We start from the raw sequence: 22,411 nt of genomic DNA, 5'->3' as shown, positions 1-22,411 counted from the left end.
TGAGTTAAATCAAGGGTTTTCTATATTGTTTGAGGGGTACAAGTGTTTGTAATAAAGGAAAAGTTTTACTATCATTGCTCTTTAGAACAGCTAAACATTTTGTTATTTTAATTTGTGAAGATTCTAAGAGATCAACCTGAGATGACATTGCAAGAAACCAGCAAAACAGGTTTGAGGTGACCTGGGCAACTCTGAGTTTGCTGCAGTCTTTGGGAATTGAACAGGAATCATCAGTCCTTATACATCAGTTCTTAATCTAAATTAAAAAATTTAGATTTGTGTGTGATTTTACTCTCTTTTTCTACATTAGGTTACAATTTCCTGTTAGTGCAGGGAACAACTGCATAGAGTGTCTTCCCATTGTGTGTTTGGGCTTAAATTTTTGTTTACCTTTATTATAAACAACACCAAAACAATAAAACAATTGACCTATTCAGAAACTTACTAGTGATAAGGAATACTGAAATTGAATTAAAACCATGTGTTTCTGTCGCCTAATAAATGTTAATCTACTTTAGAGAAATTACATTATTTTCACTGTTAATACATGAGTGTAGTACGTTTTTACAAAAACAAAGAGGCATATACAGTATCATCAACAAGAGCGTAGAAGAAAATAGGATTAGTGATTTCCAGTTCTCTGCTTAACTCACTGCTCAACAGTTTCCTTCTTGAGTAGATTTGTAAACCCAAGACCAGAAACTAATGAATGATGGTGTTTAGATTTTAAAAAATTTTTAGACCAAGTTTGAAAAATGGGATAGTTTATATAAAAATTACTGTTTCTGACTCCTTTTGAACAAAGCTCTAGCAACACTGTGCCTATAAACATGAAACAGTCCCCTGAAACCGTGGGGGGCTGCTTGCTGTTGACTGGGCTGTGGTGTGGGTTCCCCATGCCGTTGCACCAGCAGTGAATGAATATGCCCTTACTCCTGGCCCCGTCCCTGTCTACAGTCCCCTGGCTGGCCACACTGGGTGTTTCCCTGGGGCCCTTGATGCCAGCCAGTGTTGGCTCTTCTTGACTTATTTCTTCTATTTGTCACAGTACGACTGATTGATACTTATATGAAAGCATTCTTGGCTGGGCGCGGTGGCTCACGCTTGTAATCCCAGCACTTTGGGAGGCCGAGGCGGGTGGATCACGAGGTCAGGAGATCGAGACCATGGTGAAACTCCGTCTCTACTAAAAATACAAAAAATTAGCCGGGCCTGGTGGCGGGCGCCTGTAGTCCCAGCTACTCGGAGAGGCTGAGGCAGGAGAATGGCGTGAACCCGGGAGGCGGAGTTTGCAGTGAGCCGAGATCGCGCCACTGCACTCCAGCCTGGGCGACAGAGTGAGACTCTGTCTCAAAAAAAAAAAAAGAAAGCATTCTTTACCACACTTACTACCTCCTCGCCCTGATGTTTACATTGAAATGTTTTTATCTTTCTTTTAGAAATATGAAACTGAGGCAGAAAGAAATGAAATGACTTTCCCAGATCCCACAGTGAGCCAACATCATGGTTTCGAGCAAACTTCAGTAGCAAATTTAAATTTGCGGTGTTATTCATGAGCACACATGATATTCCTTTCAACATTCATAGCTAAATTAAAAAGCAAAATGAAATGAAATGTTCATTGTTGACTTAATATATATCATGTTAACTTTTTTGCATTAAATTCGAAGGTTATATCTAATTTTTTATTTGCTTTAGGAAGTCTGTTTACTGTTAAAAGAAACCATTGATTCAAGAGTTCAGGAGTACTTGGAAGTTCGCAAACAGCACAGGCCATCAAATGCAGAATTCACAAGATCCAATCCCTTGTCCTTAAAAGGTAGGCACAGAGCACTTTGATTTTGGACAAAAAATAAATAGAATTTCTGCTCTGTAGAGATGGCAATTATGTTTGACTCTAACTGTCATGTTAGTATAGTGATACATTTTTAAAATATGTCCTAATGAAGATACTTTGTTTGGGTAAAGAAAATTAACCAAAGAGCCCTCAGGACTTTCAATGGTAGGCAAAATGTATAAAAATAGCAAATAAAACATTCCTAAGAAAACTGTAAATTCTTTAAAGGATTGTTTTTTATTTTTAAGGTTTTTTTATTTTTAGTAGACATGTAATAATTGTACATATTTATAGGATACAGAGTGATATTTTGATACATGTATACAACGTGTAATTTTCAAATTAGAGTAATTAGCATATCTATCACCTGAACATTTATCATTTCTTTGTGTTGTGAGCATTTAAAATCCTCACTTCTGTTTTTTTTCAAAAATTTACAATAAATTAATGTTAGCCATATTTATCCTATAGTGCTATAGAACACTAGAGCTTACTCTAGTGGTAATCTTATATCCATTAGCTAACCTCTTCCTACCCTTCCCTTCTCCATCCTTCCTAGTATTCTAATACTTACAACTCTCTCTAATTGTATGAGCTCAACTTTTTTTTATAAATAGCTTCTACAGATGAGTGAGAACATGTGATATTTTATTTTCTTATTTTCTGATTACATCATCAAATTTTAATATGTCTGTATATCTCTATTTTTCTTTTTCTTTTTTTTTTGGTTACAGTAGTAAGTTCTTAAGTGGTGATTTGTGAGATTTTGGTGCACCCATCACCCAAGCAGTATACACTAAACCTGATTTGTAGTCTTTTATTCCTCACTCCCTTCCCCCCCTTTCTCTCTGAGTCCCCAAAGTCTATTGTGCCATTCTTATGCTTTTGCATCCTCATAGTTTAGCTCCCACTTACAAGTTTGGCTTTCCATTCCTGAGTTACTTCACTTAGAATAATAGTCTCAAGTCCCATCCAGGTTGCTGAGAATGCCATTAATTCATTCCTTTTTATGGCTGAGTAGTATTCCATCCTGTATATGTGCCGGACTTACTTCACTTAATTTCCTTTGGGCTCATCCATGTTGCTATTGAAACAGGAAAAGATACCTTATCCCCGAAACAGGGCATGGGATGGGGATGTGTCATCGGTGCCCTGCGGCTCAACCCTTAGGGGAACATACAGACGAGCAGTTCATAGGAAGCGTGGGCTCCAACCCTGCAGCAGCGTCTAGGGTTGAGTGTTTACAGCTCCGCAAGCCCCAGTGGGCATGTGTTACAATGTGCTTTTTCAGTTTAGCCGTCTGCAGGCAGGTTGTGTTAATCAACTCAATTAGGCCCTCTGCCTTATCTGAAGGACAGAGGGCTTTCTGCATCCCGGGTTCTTGCCTTGGTGTACCGGAAATATTGGATCACACGTGGGCTTGGAGAATGGGTGCAAGGTTTTACTGAGTGGAGGTGGCTCTCCGCGAGGTGAATGGAGAGACCAGAAGGGGGATCTAGTGGGAAGATGGTCTTCCTTTGGAGTTGGGCCGCCCAGCTGCCGGACTCTCCAACTGCCCCCGGCAGAATTTCACGTTATCCCGCTGTCGCTGGCCTTCCAGAATCTACTGGTGCCCGTCAGAACAACTTCTTCCGTTCCTCTGCCCCTCTTGATGTCCAGCCGCCTGCCTGTGTGTGTGCCCGCTAGGGTCTCAGGGGGTTTTATAGGCACAAGATGGGGAGCGTGGCAGGCCAGGGTGGTCTTGGAAAATGCAACATTTGGGCGTGAAAACAGGAGTGCCTGTCCTCACCTAGGTCTGTGGGCACAGGCCCAAGGGTGGAGCCCTCACCAGGGACCCTGCCCTTCTCTACCCAGCACTTCCTTGCCCCCCTCCCATATCACCGTGAATGAGATTTTATTTTATTTTATTTTTGTATATATTGCTGAATAGTATTCCATTGTGTATACATACAGCACATTTTCTTTATCCATTCATCTGGTGATGAACATTTAGATTGATTCCGTTATCTTAGCTATTGTGAGTAGCACTGCAATAAGCAAAGGGGTGCAGATCTCTTCAGTATACTGATTTTCTTCTTTTGTTAAAATACCTAGTAGGGAGATTGGTGGGTCATATGGTAATTCTATTTGTAGGTTTTTGAGGAACCTCCAAATTGTTCTCCATAATGGTTGTACTAATTTAAATTCCCATGAACCATGTATATGAGTTTCTTTTTCTTCACATCCTTGCCAGCACTTGTTAGTTTTTGTCTTTTTGATAATAGCCATCCTAACTGCAGTGAGATATCTCACTGTGGTTTTGATTTGCATTTCCCTGATGATTAATAATGTTAAGCAATGTTTCATATACTTGTTGGCCATGTGTATGTCTTCCTTTGAGAAATATTCAAATCCTTTGCACATTTTAAAATCAGATTCGCTTATTTGCTATTGAGTTATTTGAGTTCTTTGTATATTATGGACATTAGTCCCTTGTCAGATTAATAGTTTGCAAATACTGTCTCCCATTCTACAGGCTGTCTCTTCACTCTGTTGATTGTTTCCTTTGCTGTATAGAAGATTTTTAGTTTGATATAGTCCCATTTTTCTTTTTTATTGCTTGTGCATTTGAAGTCTTACTCATAAAATCCTTGCCTAGACCAATGTCTTGAAGAGTTTTCCCTGGGTTTCCTTCCAGCAGTTTTTTAGTTTTGGGTCTTACATTCAAGTCTTTAATTCATTTTGAGGTGATTTTTGTATCCAGTGAGAGACAGGGGCCCAGTTTCATTCTTCTGCATATGGATATGCGGTTTTCCCAGCAGCATTTATTAAAGAAAGTGTCCTTTCCCCTAATGTGGTTCTTGGCACCTTTGTTAAAAATCAGTTGGCTCTACTAAGTGAACTTATTTCTGGGTTCTCTATTCTGTTCCATTGGTCTATGTGTCTGTTTTTATAACCATACCATGCTGTTGTGGTTACTATAGCTTTGTAGTATATTTTGAAATCAGGTAGTATGATGCTTCCAGCTTTTTTCTTTTGCTCACAGTTGCTTTGGCTATTTGGGTCTTTTGTGGTTCCATACAAATTTTAGTGTTATTTTTTCTATTTCTGTGAAGAATGTCATTGGTATTTTGGTAGGGATTGGTCTATAAATGCTTAGACTCTTACTAAACTGTCAGTTTCTAAAAGGTATGAGCATTGTGGACCCAGCTCAACCACAGGATTGATTTTCACAGATGACAGAGGTTCATTTTGTTCTAGGCTGTGTAGATCTAGACACCTGCAGGGACAAGAGGGACACGCCATGGTATACCACCGTCTTATATTGTTTATTAACAGCGTCACTAAAAACAGAAATTGATTCATGCTTTTACTTTGTCATCAGTGCCATAAACATCTCTCTATACATTTATCTAACTGCCTGTTTTCAGCGGATCCTACAGTCTTTTAAGCCTGTTTCAAAACCAAGTTCAAAACCACTAACCAAAAAGCCATGCCTATTTCCTCCTCAGTCTTCAGTTCTATGTCTCATGTTCCCTGAAAATAGAGTTGTTGTTTCTGTGTAGGTAGTTTGGATGAATGTGGATTGTTTATGCTTTTGTGTAAATTGGATATCTTCTCTCATTTGCATGAGTTCCTTACCTTTTTTTCCATTTCCAGATCCGTATAATGGAATATGCCTCAACATGGGTATATATACTTAATATATAACCCTGGATAAGCTGAAGTCTCTAGGCTGGTGACTTTGCTCATCGCTATAATAATATTAATATTTTTTATGCTTTGAGATTTCTTTATAAACAATTTGCATAAATGACTTGGAGGCTGTTTTTCCAATTATATGATATAAAGGAGTATAAAAATTACAAACTTGGTCAAAGAACAGCATAGTACAGACATTGCCAATAGCCTCATTGTTTTTAAGAGTTACTGAAAATTTATTTCAGTAGATTCAGTAAAAATTAGTGATATAAGACTTTTTAAAGACTTGACTGTCAATTCCCATCAATTCTACCTCACTAATATTTTTTCCTCTTAACCTTGCCAATATTGGGTATTACCAATGTTTTTAATTTTTGCCAGACTGACAGGCCAAAAAAGGAGATATTGTGCTTTTCGATTTTTATTTAACTGTGTGTTTTTATGTGTTTACTGACAGAACCGCATATTTATAGTTTAGGTTTGTGGTTTTTGCCTTTTCCCTCTTAATTTTTTTTTTTCCTTTTGTCACTCCCTTCGTCAAGGCCTGTCTTGATCAGCTCTTAAATTAATGCCACAGCCTGTGATTTTCCTCTTAATTCATCCACACCTCTGCTGCCAGAGTGGCCTTTTGAAGGCAAAAATGTGATAGCTCCCAGCTTAAAACCCTTTGTGGTCAGGAACCTCAGTTGCCTGACATTCTTTATTTTACTTTTTCTCTGCTTGAGACTAGCCAGAGTGGGTCTGGCTCTTAAGCAGAGAAGAAGTTGATTAAAGATATTAGATAGCTCACAGGATATCGAGGAGTGCCAGAGAGCCCTGTTGTGAAGCTACACAAAACAGCCTCAGCCATGAGTTGGGGACAGCTTTGAGACATGCCCCCTGTGATGCTTAGGACCACGTATCAAAAGCTTTGCTGAGCATCATCCTCTGCCCCATCCTGCAGAGACTGACTGCCCAGCCTGTGGCCACAGCCTTGTGCTGTTTTTTCCCTTTTGAGTCCATCACAAGGCAAAACTAGATTTCATGGTTGTCTCCTAGTTACAAGTGAGTCAGGGGAGGCAAAATGTTTGGCTTTTACCTTGGGAAAGTGACATTTATAAAATGTGGAAAGTCATCAAAACATAGGATGATGGTCAACAATTTTGAGTGGGTGGACACAAGTTACAAATATCCACTAATAATTTTCCTCTTGGTTTCCTTCTTCCATGAGCTTCTAATCAGTAACAACAAGCTATTGCCTAACAACCTGACTTTCCCAACTGCAAAGGAAATGTGCTCACCAAATGCCCTCCAAAAGAGATGACCCATAGTCTCAAGTCCCAGCTCCAAGTCCAGGATTTCTAAGTGATGTTTACTCCCCTTCTAGTTCATTCCCAGCCCATATTTGTTAACTTTTCAACTAAATAATGAAGTGAACTACTGCCAACAAACCTTAAATAAAATAGTAGGGAAACAGCCAAAAAAGTAACTGATGTATAAATAAATACATGATGCAGCAAAGAAGACAATGAGGTAGGTAGATGCTACCATTCTAATTTCTGTAACCGTGAAATAAGTAGTTGATGTTTGTATCTTCCCTCCTCTATTTATTTTGTATTCCCTGTGTTCTTCGCCTGTAACTCATCTGATTAGCCTTCTTTACCTTATTCCCCCAGGATGTGAGCTGCCAGTGGTCCTGCCTTGATAAGATCGCCATTGTTTTAGTTAACTTTTAGCACTGGATATGTTTCACCAGGTAGAACTGATTACATTTTTTTTTTTTTTTTTTTGTCTATATACCTCTCTCCCCCAATTCATCTCATCATGAGCCAGCATTTCAACTCCCCTTTGGCCTGTCTGTATAGTGCCATAAAGAGCCTGAAACAGTCACATGGTACTTTGAACTTTCAGCCCAATTCATTGTTATCATCTGTGTTATAATCATCCTTTGAGTACTAAGGAAGCAGAGTCGTGAGGATGGAAAGTAAACCTTTGCTGAGGTGGTCACCTCCCTTTTCCAGTCCTTTGTTCCAGGAACCATGTATCTGGCCAAGGTAGCACATATTGTTCTGCTGGTCGGAGCCTGTATTGCATCCCTTAGGACCTTACTCCAGTTCTACAAGGTCCTGCCTCATAATTTGCATCACAACTGAATTTTCAATAGACCTTTCCACCTTTGAGTAAGGCCAGCTGCAGTTGAGCTGTGCTTGATTGTTTGTAAGACCATTGAATTTTACAAGCCCACTGTCTTATTTTGTTTCCTGTAAAATGAGCTGCTTTGTCAGAATCGCAGTGGTGGTGATGGCAAATGAGGCCTTCCTGAAGTCTGTGGATGATGTGGCTGGCAGAAACATGGCAGGCATACAGGGCACATCCGAATCCAGAAGAAAGCTCCATTTTAGTGAAGATAAGGCATTGGCTCCTCTGAGATGAAAGATGTCAAATGTCATCTACCCACCATCACTGGCCTATCTCCCTATGAAATGAGAGTTGGTGGGAAGGCTCAGATTAATTGCTGTTGCTGGCAAATTGTTCATTTGGCAGAGCTCAGTCTTGGTTAGGTTAAGTCTGTGTTGAGCCCTAGCAGAACATTCATCCCATGCCTCCGTGGCCACATTGCTTATGAGCCCTTTGAGCAGGTACTTTGGCAGCTAGGGAAAGAGGCCAGCCAGCATCCATGGAGTAGGTCACCTTGTCTAACTCATTATAAGAACCTCTCCTGAATGGGGCTTGCTGTGGGCTTGCTTGAAGTATCCCCCAAAATTCACACATTGGAAATGGTCCCCAATGCAATAGTGTTGGAAGGTAGGGACAGTATTTGCATTATGAAGGCAGAGCCTTCATAAATAGTTTAATGTTGTTTTAAAAGGGCTTGATGGAGGGAGTTTGTCCCTTTTTGCCCTTCCTCCTTCTGCTATGTGAGGATACAGCATTCCTTCCCTCTGGAGGACTCAGTGTTCAAGGCACCATCTTGGAAACAGAGATCAGAATTTCACCAGACCTGCTGGTGCCTTGATCTTGGACTTCCCATCCTCCACAACTGTGAGAATGTAAATTTCTATTCTTTATTCTAGTTTGTGGTATTTTGTTTTAGCAACACAATAGACTAAGACAGGGCTCTTTGGAGAACTTTCACAAAATATATAAATATTCTCACACTTTATATAACTTTTCCCCAAATGTTTATGTCACCAGTTCTTGATGACCCTCTCTTCAAATTATTAACCATTGCCAGTGAATCAGTATATATTTGTTTCTCAGGCCATCTCTCCTTATAGGCCACATAGACCCAAAATACACCACTCAACGGTCTGCTCACTGGACAGATTTTTCTTTTCCACCCTGAGTGAGGTTATATCATCACATTCATTCACTTCTGGCTAGTACCATCCCATTGGGCAGTGCCACTGATTAGGCACAAATTTTTATCTATTCGTAACTGGTGAGTGAAGCTGTTGCCTTTTCAGGTCTCTCATATTGGTCAGAGAAACACACAGACATACTCATTTATGTTTGTGCTTATTTCTTATTAGTAAGGGGTACAAGGTGTAAAAAACTTGACTTTCCTTTTAGATGAACTTTTTCCTGTGCACCAGGCCATTGTACATTCAGAAACTGTATTTTGAAAGGCTTTATCTATCACCATCTGACGTGCCTGTGTCTTAGCATGACAGCTAGAATACACGCCACCTTGTGCTGTGTAAGTCCTATCATAATGCCTTTGGTGTAGCAGACCAGAACAATGTCCTGCAAGGTAGTGAGATAATGAAGGTCCCTGTAGAGTTAGTAGTGTCACTGAAGCAGAATGTCAACAGAGCAATGAGGCAAAACAGTGAAGCTGCGTGACTTTCTCTGCCAGTAGAGACCTGCTTCTGTGTTTGCTGTTCACTGAGATAGAAAAAAACAGATTTTGCCACCTCTGTAGTACTGATGCTAGGTGCTATAGTGCTCCAGCTGAGAGATCGCCTCTGGAAGAATCCCTGGCTAAATAAACTTATATTAACCTTCCATCATTCTATAAGACTCATCTGCGTTCTGCTTTACCAAAGAGGAAAGTGAGATAAGACTATATGAAAGATGCTCATGGATGTTTCAGGTTTCTCATGGTGGCAGATGTCTTTGATCTCCTAGGGATTAATACTGATTTTAGTTTACAATTTTGGTGGGATGGGAGAAGTTCCAGAAACTTTCACCTAGCCCATAATTACCATAATAGTTCTCACTCACTGCAACATGAATTCCAAATGTGGATTCTGTCAGTTGCAGAATAAACCTATCCCAAGGATACACTCAGCAACTGGGAAGACAACTGCAGATTTTTACAGACATGCTGTGCCCTTCGTGAGATGAATTTAAGCCACATTTCTATATGTCATGGTCTGGTGGATCACAGCAGTAATCAGAAACCCAAGAATTATCTCAGAGCCAATGCCTAATCCTCCTCAAAAGTTCGGATATTTCTCTTTTTCCCTTGTGCAAATACCCTAGTAATCTCTGTTGATCCCATGTGGAAGATTTAAAGGATGCACTTCTAACATTATTGAAGGGTCCTTACTTGAGGACTGCCTAGCTCTCCTTTCGAGGAGAAAATAAGTCCATGTACTGACCCAAATCTGGAGACTGGCCAGGTGGCTATGGCTCTCCTTTAAGGTGGCTCAGGTCAGGTCCCTGTACACCAGATCTAGATTTTTTTTTTTTTTTTTTTTTTTGAGACTGAGTTTCACTCTTGTCGCCCAGGCTGGAGTGCAATGGCACGATCTCAGCTCACTGCAACCTCTGCCTCCCAGGTTCAAGCGATTCTCCTGCCTCAGCCTCCCAAGTAGCCGGGATTACAGGTGCGTGCCACCACACCCAGCTAATTTTTATATTTTTAGTAGAGATGGGGTTTCACCATGTTGGCCAGGCTGGTGATCCACCCCCTTCGGCCTCCCAAAGTGCCGGGATTACAGGCATGAGCCACTGCGCCTGGCCCAGATCTAGATTTCTTTTTCCTGTTATACAGTGTATTGGTTTGCTAGGGCTGCCATAACATACCACAGGCCGAGTGGCTTAACTAACAGAAATTTATTTGTTCTCAAAGTCTAAAGACTAGAAGTGTAAGATCAAGGTTAGTTTCTTCTGAGGCCTCTCTCCTTTGCTCGTTGTTGGCTGTCTCCTCCCTTGTCTTTACGTGAGTTTTCCTCTATAAATGCCTATGTCTCTTCTTATCTACAAGTCTAAGATTAAAGTATTGGCAAGTTAGCCTCTTCTGAGGCCTCTCTCCTTGGCTTGTCGATGGCCGTCTTCTCCCTTTGTCTTCACATAATTTTCCGCGTCTTCTCCCTTTGTCTTCACATAATTTTCCGCTATAAATGTCTTTGTCTCTTCTTATGAGGATGCCAGTTACATTGGATTAGGCCCCACCCTGATGACCTCATTTTAATTTAATTACCTCTTTAAAGACAATCTCCAAATATAGTCACATCCTGAGGTACTGGGAGTTAGGACTTCAACATAGGAATTTGCAGGGAGAGGTGCACAGCTTACCCCATAACATACAGTTTAGGTAGAGTCTAAGTATGTTCTCCATCTTATTTGGAGGTATGGACATAATCAATTAACCGGTAAGCCAGAGACACCTCTGGGGTGCACCACTCTGAAAGGGTTCCGATCAAGGTTACCACTGGATCATGGTCCTCCAGTAGACCAAGTGACTTGTCCAGCCATGTGCTTAAATTGACTACAAATTTCTACTCATCCAGTTACCAATTGCCCCACCTTTACTCTTGAGCTTTGGTACTGTGCAGACATCATATCTGTTCTGGCTGTTAACTCTCTCAGCAGCTAACTCTTACTCCCTGGGGGACATCCCTCACCCACAAGGTGGCTGTCCACTCAGCAGTGGCCTTGGTAGCATGTCTTTCTCATGTTGAGCCACCTACCATTTTGCAGATAGTTCTGGGGAATGCAGGGGGATCACCTGGCACAGGCTGGTATTGTCACACAGATCGGCATGCAGACAGATCATGTACTCTGGGCATCATGTACCAAGGTGTGCTCCCATGTATCACACACATGCACTTTTTTTTTTTTTTGAGGCGGAGTCTTGCTTCATTGTCCAGGCTGGAGTGCAGTGGTACGATCTCAGCTCATTGTAACTTCCGCCTCCCAGGTTCAAGCAATTCTCCTGCCTCAGCCTCCCAAGTAGCTGGGATTACAGGCACCTGCCACCACGCCGAGCTAATTTTTGTATTTTTAGTAGAGACAGGTTTTCACCATGTTGGTCAGGCTGGTCTGGAACTCCTGACCTCAAGTGACCCACCCACCTTGGCCTTCCAAAGGGCTGGGATTACAGGCGTGAGCCACCATGCCCAGCCACATGCACACTTTTTTTTTTTTTTTGAGACAGAGTCTTGATCTGTTGCCCAGGCCAGAGTGCAGTGGAATGATCGTGGCTCACGGCAGCCTCAACCACCTGGGTTCAAGTGATTCTCCCACCTCAGCCTCCCAAACAGCTGGGACCACAGGTGCATATCACCATACCTGGCTATTTTTTAAAAAAATTTTGTAGAGATGGGGTCTCACTATGTTGCCCAGGCTGGTCTAGAACTCCTGGGCTTAAGTGATCCTCCTGCCTCAGCCTCCCAAAGTGCTGGGATTACAGGCGTGAGCCTCCATGCCTGGCCTGCATCACCCTTTTTTATTGGGCAAGCATAAAAGTAACCTTGTGGAGTTGGGGGTGGCAAACATTTGAGTCCCAGGTTCAGGCACGGAGCAGTCTGGCTGCTTAGGAGTATGCTGGACAAGCCAGCTGCCCAGGACCTGGAGGCTTTTGCAGTCTTCCAGCTAGACCTGCAGTCGGCTGAGTTCAGGAGGATCCTCTCTCCCCAGGGACTAGGAGTCATTATTCCCAAATGGTCTTGGCTAGCAAACCCAGAGAGTGCCCATGGTCATTGATCAGCTTGTCACTCTCCCCTAACTCCATCCCCAGAGTGTGGTGCTATCTCACCCTGGGCTTCTGCACACACTGCTTCTGCTCCCCTGTGTGTGCCCTCCTCATCCTCCAGCCTGTGCTCAGGTATCACTTCCTCCAAGGAGGCTTATCAGATTCTGTGTAGCTTCTCTCTCAAGAGCACTTCCCTTCCTCTCTCCCTGCTCACCCTCTGGTGTAGCAGCACTCTGTTCCAGTTGCTTCCCTGCCTCACAGATAGACTTCAGTTTCATTGAGGACAGGAGTCTTGTCCTGTTCAGCACCCACTGCAGAGCCTGTCAGAGCACAAGTGTTGGGAGAAATAAAATGAATTGTTACTACTCCCAGGTCCCATTTTCTTTGCCAAGACTTTACAGCATGTTTCCTTGCACAAAACGCAGAGATGAAAGTGGCCTGTGAATTACAAATTATTGAATAGCTTTTCTCATCCGGTTTTCAGAAAGTCAAAACCACAACTTACCCCAGTGTAAGATTAGGCTGCAACATCTTCTGACTCCAGGGACAGGAAATACCTTCCCTTCAGCCCCACCCCACCCCAGGTCTTCGTTAGTGTTACTACCCTGCCCAGGTACCTCTTACCGAACATCCACCCCTCGGATGCTGGCTCTGGGTTAGATCTTTCACCTACCCTTGGCAGATCCCTGAGACAGTCCTTTCTAGCCAGCCTTCTTAGCCCTTGTTTTAACCATTCTGAAGCATTAGAACCCTTTCTCTACAGATGAGAGCCATATTTGTAGTTCAAGTAACTTGCCCAAAGATCAGATAGTAGCTAGGAAGTGTCAGAGGCCACATGAAAACTCCACTGTCTGATACCGGGTTGGTCCTCATTGCTTTGGTATCCCTATTAAGGAGAGTATTGTATGTTTATGTGGGTTTTTTTAAATACAGTTTTCCTCTAATCATAAAACACATCTGTCTTTAAATTAACTAGGAGCAGTATTCTGCTTGAATTACCATGTGGGTATCTTGGTTTAAAGTTTATATTCTCTATTCTCTGATCATGAGATGGAAAGGGAGAAATAGACCCCCAAACAGAGCTCATCTTCCAGCTGTAAGCACTTGCCTCATTGCTTTTTGTCTAAATAGGGTTCAGGACATTTTTCTGTTTGTGGAACAGTAACAGTAATTTTTTTTTACTGCCTATTATTCTATTCTGTATAACCTTTTCTTGTAGTTAACATCTAAGAAACCCAGTCCTTTGGAAAATGCCATAAAATAAATTAAATTTTCCTGGGTACTGTGGTTTCTGTCTGCAGTGGCCTGCTTTTTGGCATTTCTTCTAAGCTGAATGGTCCTCTAAAATCTTAGCTTACAACTGCAGCCAAAGTACTAGCCCTCTGCTCATCCGAGGTATCTTTGGTGAACATTCGAGGCCGAATTACCAAGATGTTCTCTCTCTTCATCAACACTCACCTCCCAAGCAGCATTCTGTGGTGGGGCACATTACCACCATGTTGGGGAATCAGTGTGTGTTCACACGACAAGAGGCGAAAAAGAAAAAGACAAGAATTGCCAAAACAAGCAAGTTTTTCCTATTCTTTCCTCTGTCTGAGAAATGTTCCTCAACTTTCCCCAACACCCGATGCATGATACCTGCCAAAAAAAGCTTTCTCCTTGCTCTTCAGACACAGGCTCATTGTGAACCATTCTCCCCGGCGTCCCCGCGAGTGCAAATTTGTGTATGTGGTGTTTTGTTTTGTATTTATTTTCCCAGCCCTTTGAAAACAGGGCCTTTTCCTATTTAAAATAAATTTCAGAAGTGAAATACTTTTTCCCTTTTGAGAGCCCAGCCCTTCCTCCATACAAACCTTCATGCATTTTCAGAGGACAATGAAAACTTGCTCTAAAACACTATCCATAGACTTCCCTTCAGTCTGTGTTTTTCTCACGCATTAACAACAAAATAACAAGTACTGTACATCCAACCACTGTGATCCCTGAATAGACATAGGCCCTTGACAAGTAATTCTATTTTTAAGAGTCATTTTTTATGTGAGTCAGTTATTACAATGGGCAGTTAGAATGGGCTCCTATTGTGCACACCCATGCACAATAGGAATGGAACTGTACCGCAGTCACAGAGCAAGCTAGGTAGTTCTCTGACTTCCACAGCAGACATGGAGGAGGACTAAGAGGGGAAGAAATAGTCACTCATGTGGTTTTAGAAACAATAAAACTGCACAGCACATTTTCAGTTATCTGCTGTTCCATTAAATATTTTTACTATTTAAACATTGTATTTTTTCTATTCACAGACCTTTACAAATAGAAGTGCATTTCCCTAGATCTCTCATAAAGCACTGTGGAAACGTGTTTTCTTTTTACACATGTTTAAATAGCTTTGGTTATTATTTACATTTCTTCCCATAATGTACTCAATCAAAACATTTTATAGGCTTTTATCCACACATGTAAAGCTTAAAAGGGCAATAATGAGAAAGCAAATGCCTATAAGTTGTCTGGTGAATGTGCTACAATTTCAACAAAGATTATTTTTTCAGGAATGGGTAGTTTGTAGAACTTGAAGTTTTATACTTTTTACCAAAAGTGTGCTAAGGCACCAATGACAACACAAAATGCTTTGCTTTCTCAAAAACTGGGGAAACTTCACTAACCACTTATGACAGTAGAGGGAAAGTAAACAAAATTTCTAAACTTTCAAGGGTAACATTTCCACTTGTTATCATTACCTGTTATGGACATTGCCAGAGTTGCAATGACTGATACTTTGTCTACTTTTAAATTTTACAAGAAATTAAAATTCAAAAAAACGTGATGTACAAGTCTTCCAGAAAGGTTAGAATTCTTTTGACCAGAGGTTGTCAAACTTCAATTTGAACCATTACAAGACCTTTCCCAAGTAAGTATAAACCTTATTAGAATGATCCTGTTGGCCTGCTGTGAACATACTGCTTCTTTCTCTCCCACCTCACCCATCTGAACCCATTACCCCACACATCAGAAAGACAGTTTTTCCATCATAAGACAAAGTCCATATTGCCTTTGTTCTGCTTCAAATTACAATGCCAGTTCTGATGGAGCTTTTATGGTGACACAACTCCAGTATTACTTTTGCATCTGCTTGGCCTTGTTCACATTTACAACCAGACTTTCGGCTCACAACAGCTCCACCAAATACCCCAGGACTCTTAGATTCTAGAAAGATCTCTGTTATCAAATGCTACTTTGCAAGACTTTTTTTCTGAGATGGAGTTTCACTCTTGTTGCCCAGGCTGGAGTGACACAATCTCAGCTCACTGCAACCACCGCCTCCCGGGTTCAGGTGATTCTTCTGCCTCAGCCTTTCAAGTAGCTGGGATTACAGGCACGTGCCACCACGCCCAGCTAATTTGTGTTTTTAGTAGAGATGGGGTTTCTCCATGTTAGCCAGGCTGGTCTCGAACTCCTGACCTCAGGTGATCCACCCGCCTTGGCCTCCAAAAGTGCTGGGATTACAGACGTGAGCCACCGTGCCCGACTGCAAGACTTTTTTTTAATGAGTTGTCCCAGTTAGCTCAGAGCCCTGCCCTCTCATTAGCTCCATGAAGACTGATGACTTATTACTACATATTCCAAAGACAGGTCCCCATTGGGGTCAGGTGGAACTGGTTGGCACTCCTGCCCCGCTAGGAGTAGGAGGAAAAGTAATAGGAAGGAAAATCACTTGCCCTTAAATTGATGTGGGGTGAGATTAAAAACCTTTCTTTTGGTGATCTGTTCGGTCACAGTATTTCTAAAGATGACAACTGGATGGGAGGCCTGTAGTTCCATTTTACCCAGCAGAGGAGAACAGTCCTGACCCAGTGAAAGTCATTTATTCCAGCATGTTGGGAACATAGTACCTGGGGCACTAGTTTTATATTGTCTGAAAAGTTTAGCTGCCACATAGCATTGGGTATATATGTATTGGGGTGAGGGCTGGGACATACAGGGAGACAGTGAGACCCCTACAAGGCTATGTACTTTCCTTTGACACATTCCAGGTGAAGTCTTAGAAGGCAGCAACTTCTCCCATGTTTGACAGACACTAATAATAAGGAAAGCTCTCCCTACCCTCCATCCCCAATATAACAGTGGCCGTTTCTCATAGGAGTAGCATACATATTTTTAATATGTAGGATGACAAGGTATAGTGGGAACTATTTACCTTAACATTTACTGTGTGCTTCTCAAGAATTTCAGGTCCATTACACCTTAGCAATAAAAAGCCTTCTCTTATCTAGGAAGTACTTACAGCATTCACCAGCTTGTCTGTTCCTTCCAATTTTTTTTTTTTTTCCTTTAGCCAGGACCTCCCATCATAATGCCCGGATTTTCAAATTTCTAGTAATTGAGTTTCACATTCCTAATATTAACACCCATAAGGAAGCTTGAAAGAGAAAATGGATACTAGTTATTTACAGACTAAATATCAGTAAGAGCCCTTTCATTTTGAAGTGTTTGATGGATGAGTGAAGAGGCCTTGTTTAGGATAGTACACTGGTCTAACACATTGGGACTGTGATTTGCTACCTGAATATCTTGGAAATTTGGGGGATTCTAACCCAAGTGATGATTAAAAACGAGAGAGCTTTCATTTTCAAATTCCCTAACATGACACCCTAATTATTCTAATTATTTAGAATAAAAGTGGATAACCTAAAATTGTGAAGTTTTATGGTTACTAAATATTTTAGTTAACCACTTCAGTTGTTCATAATCAAAATAATTTTATATTCATTATAGTAACTTCTATAAACTGGGCAGGGGGATTGACTCCCTTTGGTACAATAGACATTTATACTGTCTGTAAGTGAATTTGCCACAGATTCAGAGTGAGGTGCTTATCTGTGAAGCATTAAGAATCCCTGGGCTGTTCCCGGGGAGTTGAGTAGAGGCATGGTGAATAACTGTTCAGGTACACCTAATTGTATAGCTTGTTTATATTTGTTGTTGTACCACAATGCCCTTATTACTTAGAGCATAAACTCCAATCAGATTCATATTTATTTTAATTATTTGATCATGAACCACACAACCTAATGGAAAACTTGGCCTGATCTATTTTGTGAAATGTCTTGAGAAAATTATCCATGCCTACATTAAGCAAAAACAAAACTAACTCCACATGATGTCACGCATAAAAAATGAATGCCTGGAAAAGATGCTAGTTTTAAGTTTTAGGCCAAGATTGAATTTCAATTCTGGGTCATAGATTAATGTATGTGTCCAAGTAAATGTGTATATTTGTGTGTTTGTGTGTGTGTATTTAATGAATGAATAGATAAGTATATACCCACAAATATAAGTTGTTGCTAAAGAAAATAAAAGTTACAAGGCCTGAAAGGGGACACCAAAAAATATGATTTCCTTACAAATATTTTCAGGAATTTTACTTAATTGCAACCAGAAGTCTGACCTGGAAGTGTAGCGTTTTGACCCCCCTAGCTGTCTGGTTTCCTATTTGCGGTGTTTTTTTTCTCCCCCAACTGTGAGAAAATATATTTTACATGGTTTTAACCCTGTGTATTCTTAGAAACACTGAAGTAGAAAGTATTCCTCTGTGGGGAAGAAATTCTCATTATTTACAAGAATGATTTGCAAAAGCTCCACTTAAATAGAAAATGTTTTTTAAAAACTTAACAAATCCTTATTAGATATATTTGAAAATAAAACAGCTTCTTGGTTGCCCTTCAAGGTAGTGTGAACTTCTAGAAGACTGAGATTTTTGTATTGTTGAAGTTTACCCTTATTTTAGTAAAATACTAATGTTTTCATAACAACAGTGTACAGAGTTTACAAATAATGCCCTTAAGATGAGGCTTTTTCATGCTTCCTCCCTTCATTTTTAGCTTATTCAATCTTTTTTTCCTCTAGCTTTTTATAAAAGTGAAAATTAGGCTGAGTAAACTTAGGAAGGCTGTAGTAATATATAGTATTCTGATGAACTAAAAGATAACAATAAGGCCTGGCATGATGGCTCACCCCTTTAATCCCAACACTTTGAAGACCAAGGCAGGAGGATTGCTTGAGACCAGGAGTTCAAGATCCACCTGGGCAACATAACAAGGTTCTGTCTCTACAAAAAAAAACATAAAAATAAATTAGTCGGGTGTAGCAGCACGTACCTCCAGTCCCAGCTGCTCGGGAGGCTGAGGCAGGAGAATGGCTTGAGCCCAGGAATTCGAGTCTGCTGTGATCTATGATCATACCAGTGTACTCCAGCCGAGGCAACAGAGAAAGACCCTGTCTCTTTAAAGATAATACGAAATGAATGAATGACAACAATGAAACTTAATTAGGATGACTGTAGGGCCAGGAAGCCTACTGTTGGAAAATTATAGAATTCACCATCAAATACTCATAGACTGATTTGCTGAATCAGTCAAATGATGAGAAACCTTGTTTCTGTATTCCATTGTAGCCTCTTGTTGTTTACCAGTGTGGTGGAATAATTATATGTCTCATTTTTTAAATCTCAGACACTGTCACTTACAGGAAAGCCTCATTCTTCCTAACTATTTAGTTGAGAGATTTAAAAATGAGGAACACAGTCATCAACAATCCATTTATCTGAAGAATACTTCTCATTTTTTATAACAGCTTTATTGAGATATAATTCATATACAATTCACATATTTAAAGTATACTGTTCAGTGGTTTTTATGTATTCAGAGTTGTGTAACCATCACCAGAATCAATTTGAGAACATTTCCATCACTCCAAAAGAAGCCCTTTACTCATTAGCAGTTACTCTTCATTTTCCCCAATACTCCAGCCACAGACAACCAACCACCAGCTTACTTTCTGTCTCTATGGATTTGCCTATTCTGGACATTTCATACAAATAGAATCATACACTGTGTGGTTCTCTATAACTGGCTTCTTCCACTCAACATAATGTTTTCAAGGTTCGTTCATTTTATAACACATATCAGTAGTACTTTATTTCATTTTATTACAAATAATGTTCCATGGTATGGATCTACCACATTTTGTCCATTCATCAATTGATGGACGTTTGGGTTGTTAACCACATTTGGCTATGATGAATAATGCTACTATGGGTATTTGTGTCCAGGTTTTTGAGTGGACATATGTTTTCATTTCTCATGGGTATATACCTACGAATGCAATTTCTGGGTCATTCTGTACCTGTATGTTTAACATATTGATGAACTTCCAGACTGTTTTCCAAGTAGCGGCAGCATTTTCTGTTCCTGCCAGCAGTGTATGAGGCTTCCATTTTTTTCTCCACATCCTTAGCTACACCTGTTTGTCTTTTTGACTATAGCTCTCCTGTGTGTATGAAGTGTTATCTCATTGTGGTTTTGATTCCATTTCCCTGATGACTAATGATGTTACCATCTATTCAAGTACTTACTGGCCACTTGTATATCTTCTGTGGATACACGTTAGTTCAGGATTTGAACCCATTTTTAATTGAGTTATTAGTCTTTTTATTGAGTTATGGGAGTTCTTTTAAACATTCTAGATATAAGTCCCTTATCAGCTATATGATTTATAACATTTTTCTTCTCTTCTGTGGATTTTTCTTTTCATTTTCTTGATGGTGGCCTTTTCGTACACAAAAATTTTTAATTTTAATGATGTCCAATTCATCTATTTTGTTGTTGTTATGCCTTTGATATCATATCTAAGAAACCATTGCCCATCCAAGGTAATAAAAATGTACATCTACTTTTTAAGGAGTTTTATAGTTTTAGCTCTTACATTCAGGTCTTTGATCCATTTTGAGTTAATTTCATATATGACATGAGTTAGGGGTCCAACTTTATTCTTTTGCATGTGGATATCCAATTGTCCAAGTACCTTTTGTTGAAAAGACTATTCTATCCTCATTTAATTTTCTTGGCACCTTTGTTGAAAATCAGTTGACAATAAATGTGAATGTTTATTTCTGGACTCTCAATTCTGTTTTTTCTTTTCTTTTCTTTTTTCTTTTCTTTTCTCTTTTCTTTTCTTTTCTTTTCTTTTTGAGACAGAGTCTCTCTCTGTCGCCCAGGCTGGAGTGCAGTGGTGTGATCTCGGCTCACTGCAACCTCTGCCTCCCAGGTTCAAGCGATTCTCCCACCTCAGCCTCCTAAGTAGCTGGGATTACAGGCATCCGCCACTCGCCACCATGCCCAGCTAATTTTTGTGTTTTTAGTGGAGATGGAGTTTCACCATGTTGGCCAAGCTGGTCTCGAACTCCTGACCTCATGTGATCCACCTGCCTCGACCTCCCGAAGTGTTGGGATTACAGGCGTGAGCCACCGTGCCCAGCCTCAATTCTGTTTCTACATGTGTTTCTATATGCCAATACTGCACTGTCTTGATTACTGTAGCTTTGTAGTAAATTTGAAATTGTCTTCTCATTCTTTTAATGGAACTATTTTTTTTTTTTCTTCCCAGCAGAGTCAAAGCTGGCATTTACTGGTTAGGATCAAGAATCTGTTTTAACCTAGCCAGTGCAAACATGATTTTAAATTGTTATAAATATCTGAATTTTAATGAATTAATAAAGTACCATTGATTTTGCCAGTGGTCTTCTCCAGAGATTTAATTAAATCTTTCACAAATTTCTTGACTCTAATTGTTCATTTTAACCAAATCAATGAAGAGAAAAGTTATCCTCATTGTAGTCAAGGTCTTCATAGGCAGAAAAACTGCAGTGAGTTACCAGTATTTGCAAGGTATGGCTGAGGGCACTCATGGGTCTTTAATTCTCATTCAGAATCCTTTCCCTCAGGTTCTAAAGTTGAGGCCAGATTAAAATCTAATCTAACCTCCTTTGCTCACCGTTCCAGGCTTGTCCCCCATCTCTCTCTATTATTCTATGCATTCTGAACTCTAGTCCTCAGTCTACCTTACCAGGGTTGCCAGGAGCCAACAGGACTTGTCTGTGTTTTTGCACAGATATGAATGCAGTGCCCTCTGCTTCTCAGTCCCAGCAGAATGCTCCTGATGCTTTAATCCTCTGCTTGAATGTTTCCCATCCTTGAGGATGTCCCTCCTCCCAATTTGGTTTGTTACTCCTCTTTGTTTAGTTAGACTTACCCTTTTTTTTTTTTTTTTTTACATTGCAGTTGCCTATGCATACCTTTGTTGCAGTAGCATTTACAATGTAACCATCCTACCTTTAACTCTTCTGTCTCTTCTTCTGTCCTCAGTTGAGTCCCTCAGGAGCAGAGCATTTTTCTTGGCACCTCTAGGACCTCACATAGTATTTATATGTGGTAGGTGTGCAAGTGGCATGAGTTGGATGGTTCTGGTTTGATTATTACTATTTGAGGGGCACCTGGTTTTTGACAGAATGAAAAAAGCATAACCATTTCCTATTCATACTGGTCCTAGAACTCCTCTACTGAAATCATTTTCAAGATGAAGAAAGTAAAATCCCTTCTTAGTGGAATGCCTCACATATACAGACATATATACTCCAGTTTGCTGCCAAACTGCTAACTCAGTAATAGCTCACCATGAATGTGATATTTAATAGAAATGATTGACATATAATTCTGGATAAAGGTGTGCAGCCCAGACTTGTTTAACAATGTTGGCCTTAATGCCATTTCTAAGGAATCTCTTTTTTTTTCTGAGCCCCAAAAAAGTCTTTTTCCAGAAAAGCTGTTTTGAGGAGAGAGCTGAGAAACAGTGAGACTTGCTCTAGTGCATGAGGAAGGGGTTTGAATGATGCAAATAAGCAGAGTAGCAGTGTGTCCAGAAGTAGGTGGTAGACAGCAGCAGCTTGGGGAAGACCATGGGGCAAGATGGAGGGACAGGGAGCTGATGGCAGGAGGTGTGGGCAGGGCTGGTGTTGAGAAAACCCTGAAAAGTAGTGATATTTGGCTTCATACAGAACCTTAGAGGTGAGAGTTGGTGGGAGACATCTGTCACTGAGAAAAGATGAAAACAAACCTAGCAAACCAGTGAAATGCACAAGTCCAGGAAGAAAAGAGAGA

General features: G+C 40.5%; 1 protein-coding gene across 11 annotated transcripts in view; it reads left to right on the top strand.

Annotated features, from left to right (window-relative positions):
• The window catches only part of SLX4IP (SLX4 interacting protein), a 201,082-nt gene that overhangs the window by 123,842 nt on the left and 54,829 nt on the right, over positions 1-22,411 (top strand). For all 11 annotated transcript variants that reach the window (XR_010119474.1, XR_010119475.1, XR_010119477.1 and 8 more), the window contains one exon: positions 1,699-1,819. Coding sequence is in view for 1 of the 11 variants with exons in the window: in XM_055266614.2 (XP_055122589.1) it covers positions 1,699-1,819 (121 nt within the window). In the remaining 10 variants the exon portion in view is untranslated. The remainder of the gene's footprint in view (positions 1-1,698; positions 1,820-22,411) is intronic.

This window comes from Symphalangus syndactylus, chromosome 24 (assembly GCF_028878055.3).
Source record: "Symphalangus syndactylus isolate Jambi chromosome 24, NHGRI_mSymSyn1-v2.1_pri, whole genome shotgun sequence".
Taxonomy (NCBI): domain Eukaryota; kingdom Metazoa; phylum Chordata; class Mammalia; order Primates; family Hylobatidae; genus Symphalangus; species Symphalangus syndactylus.
Note: the sequence above shows the minus strand (reverse complement) of the source record. Positions and strands in the feature narration are given on the sequence as shown.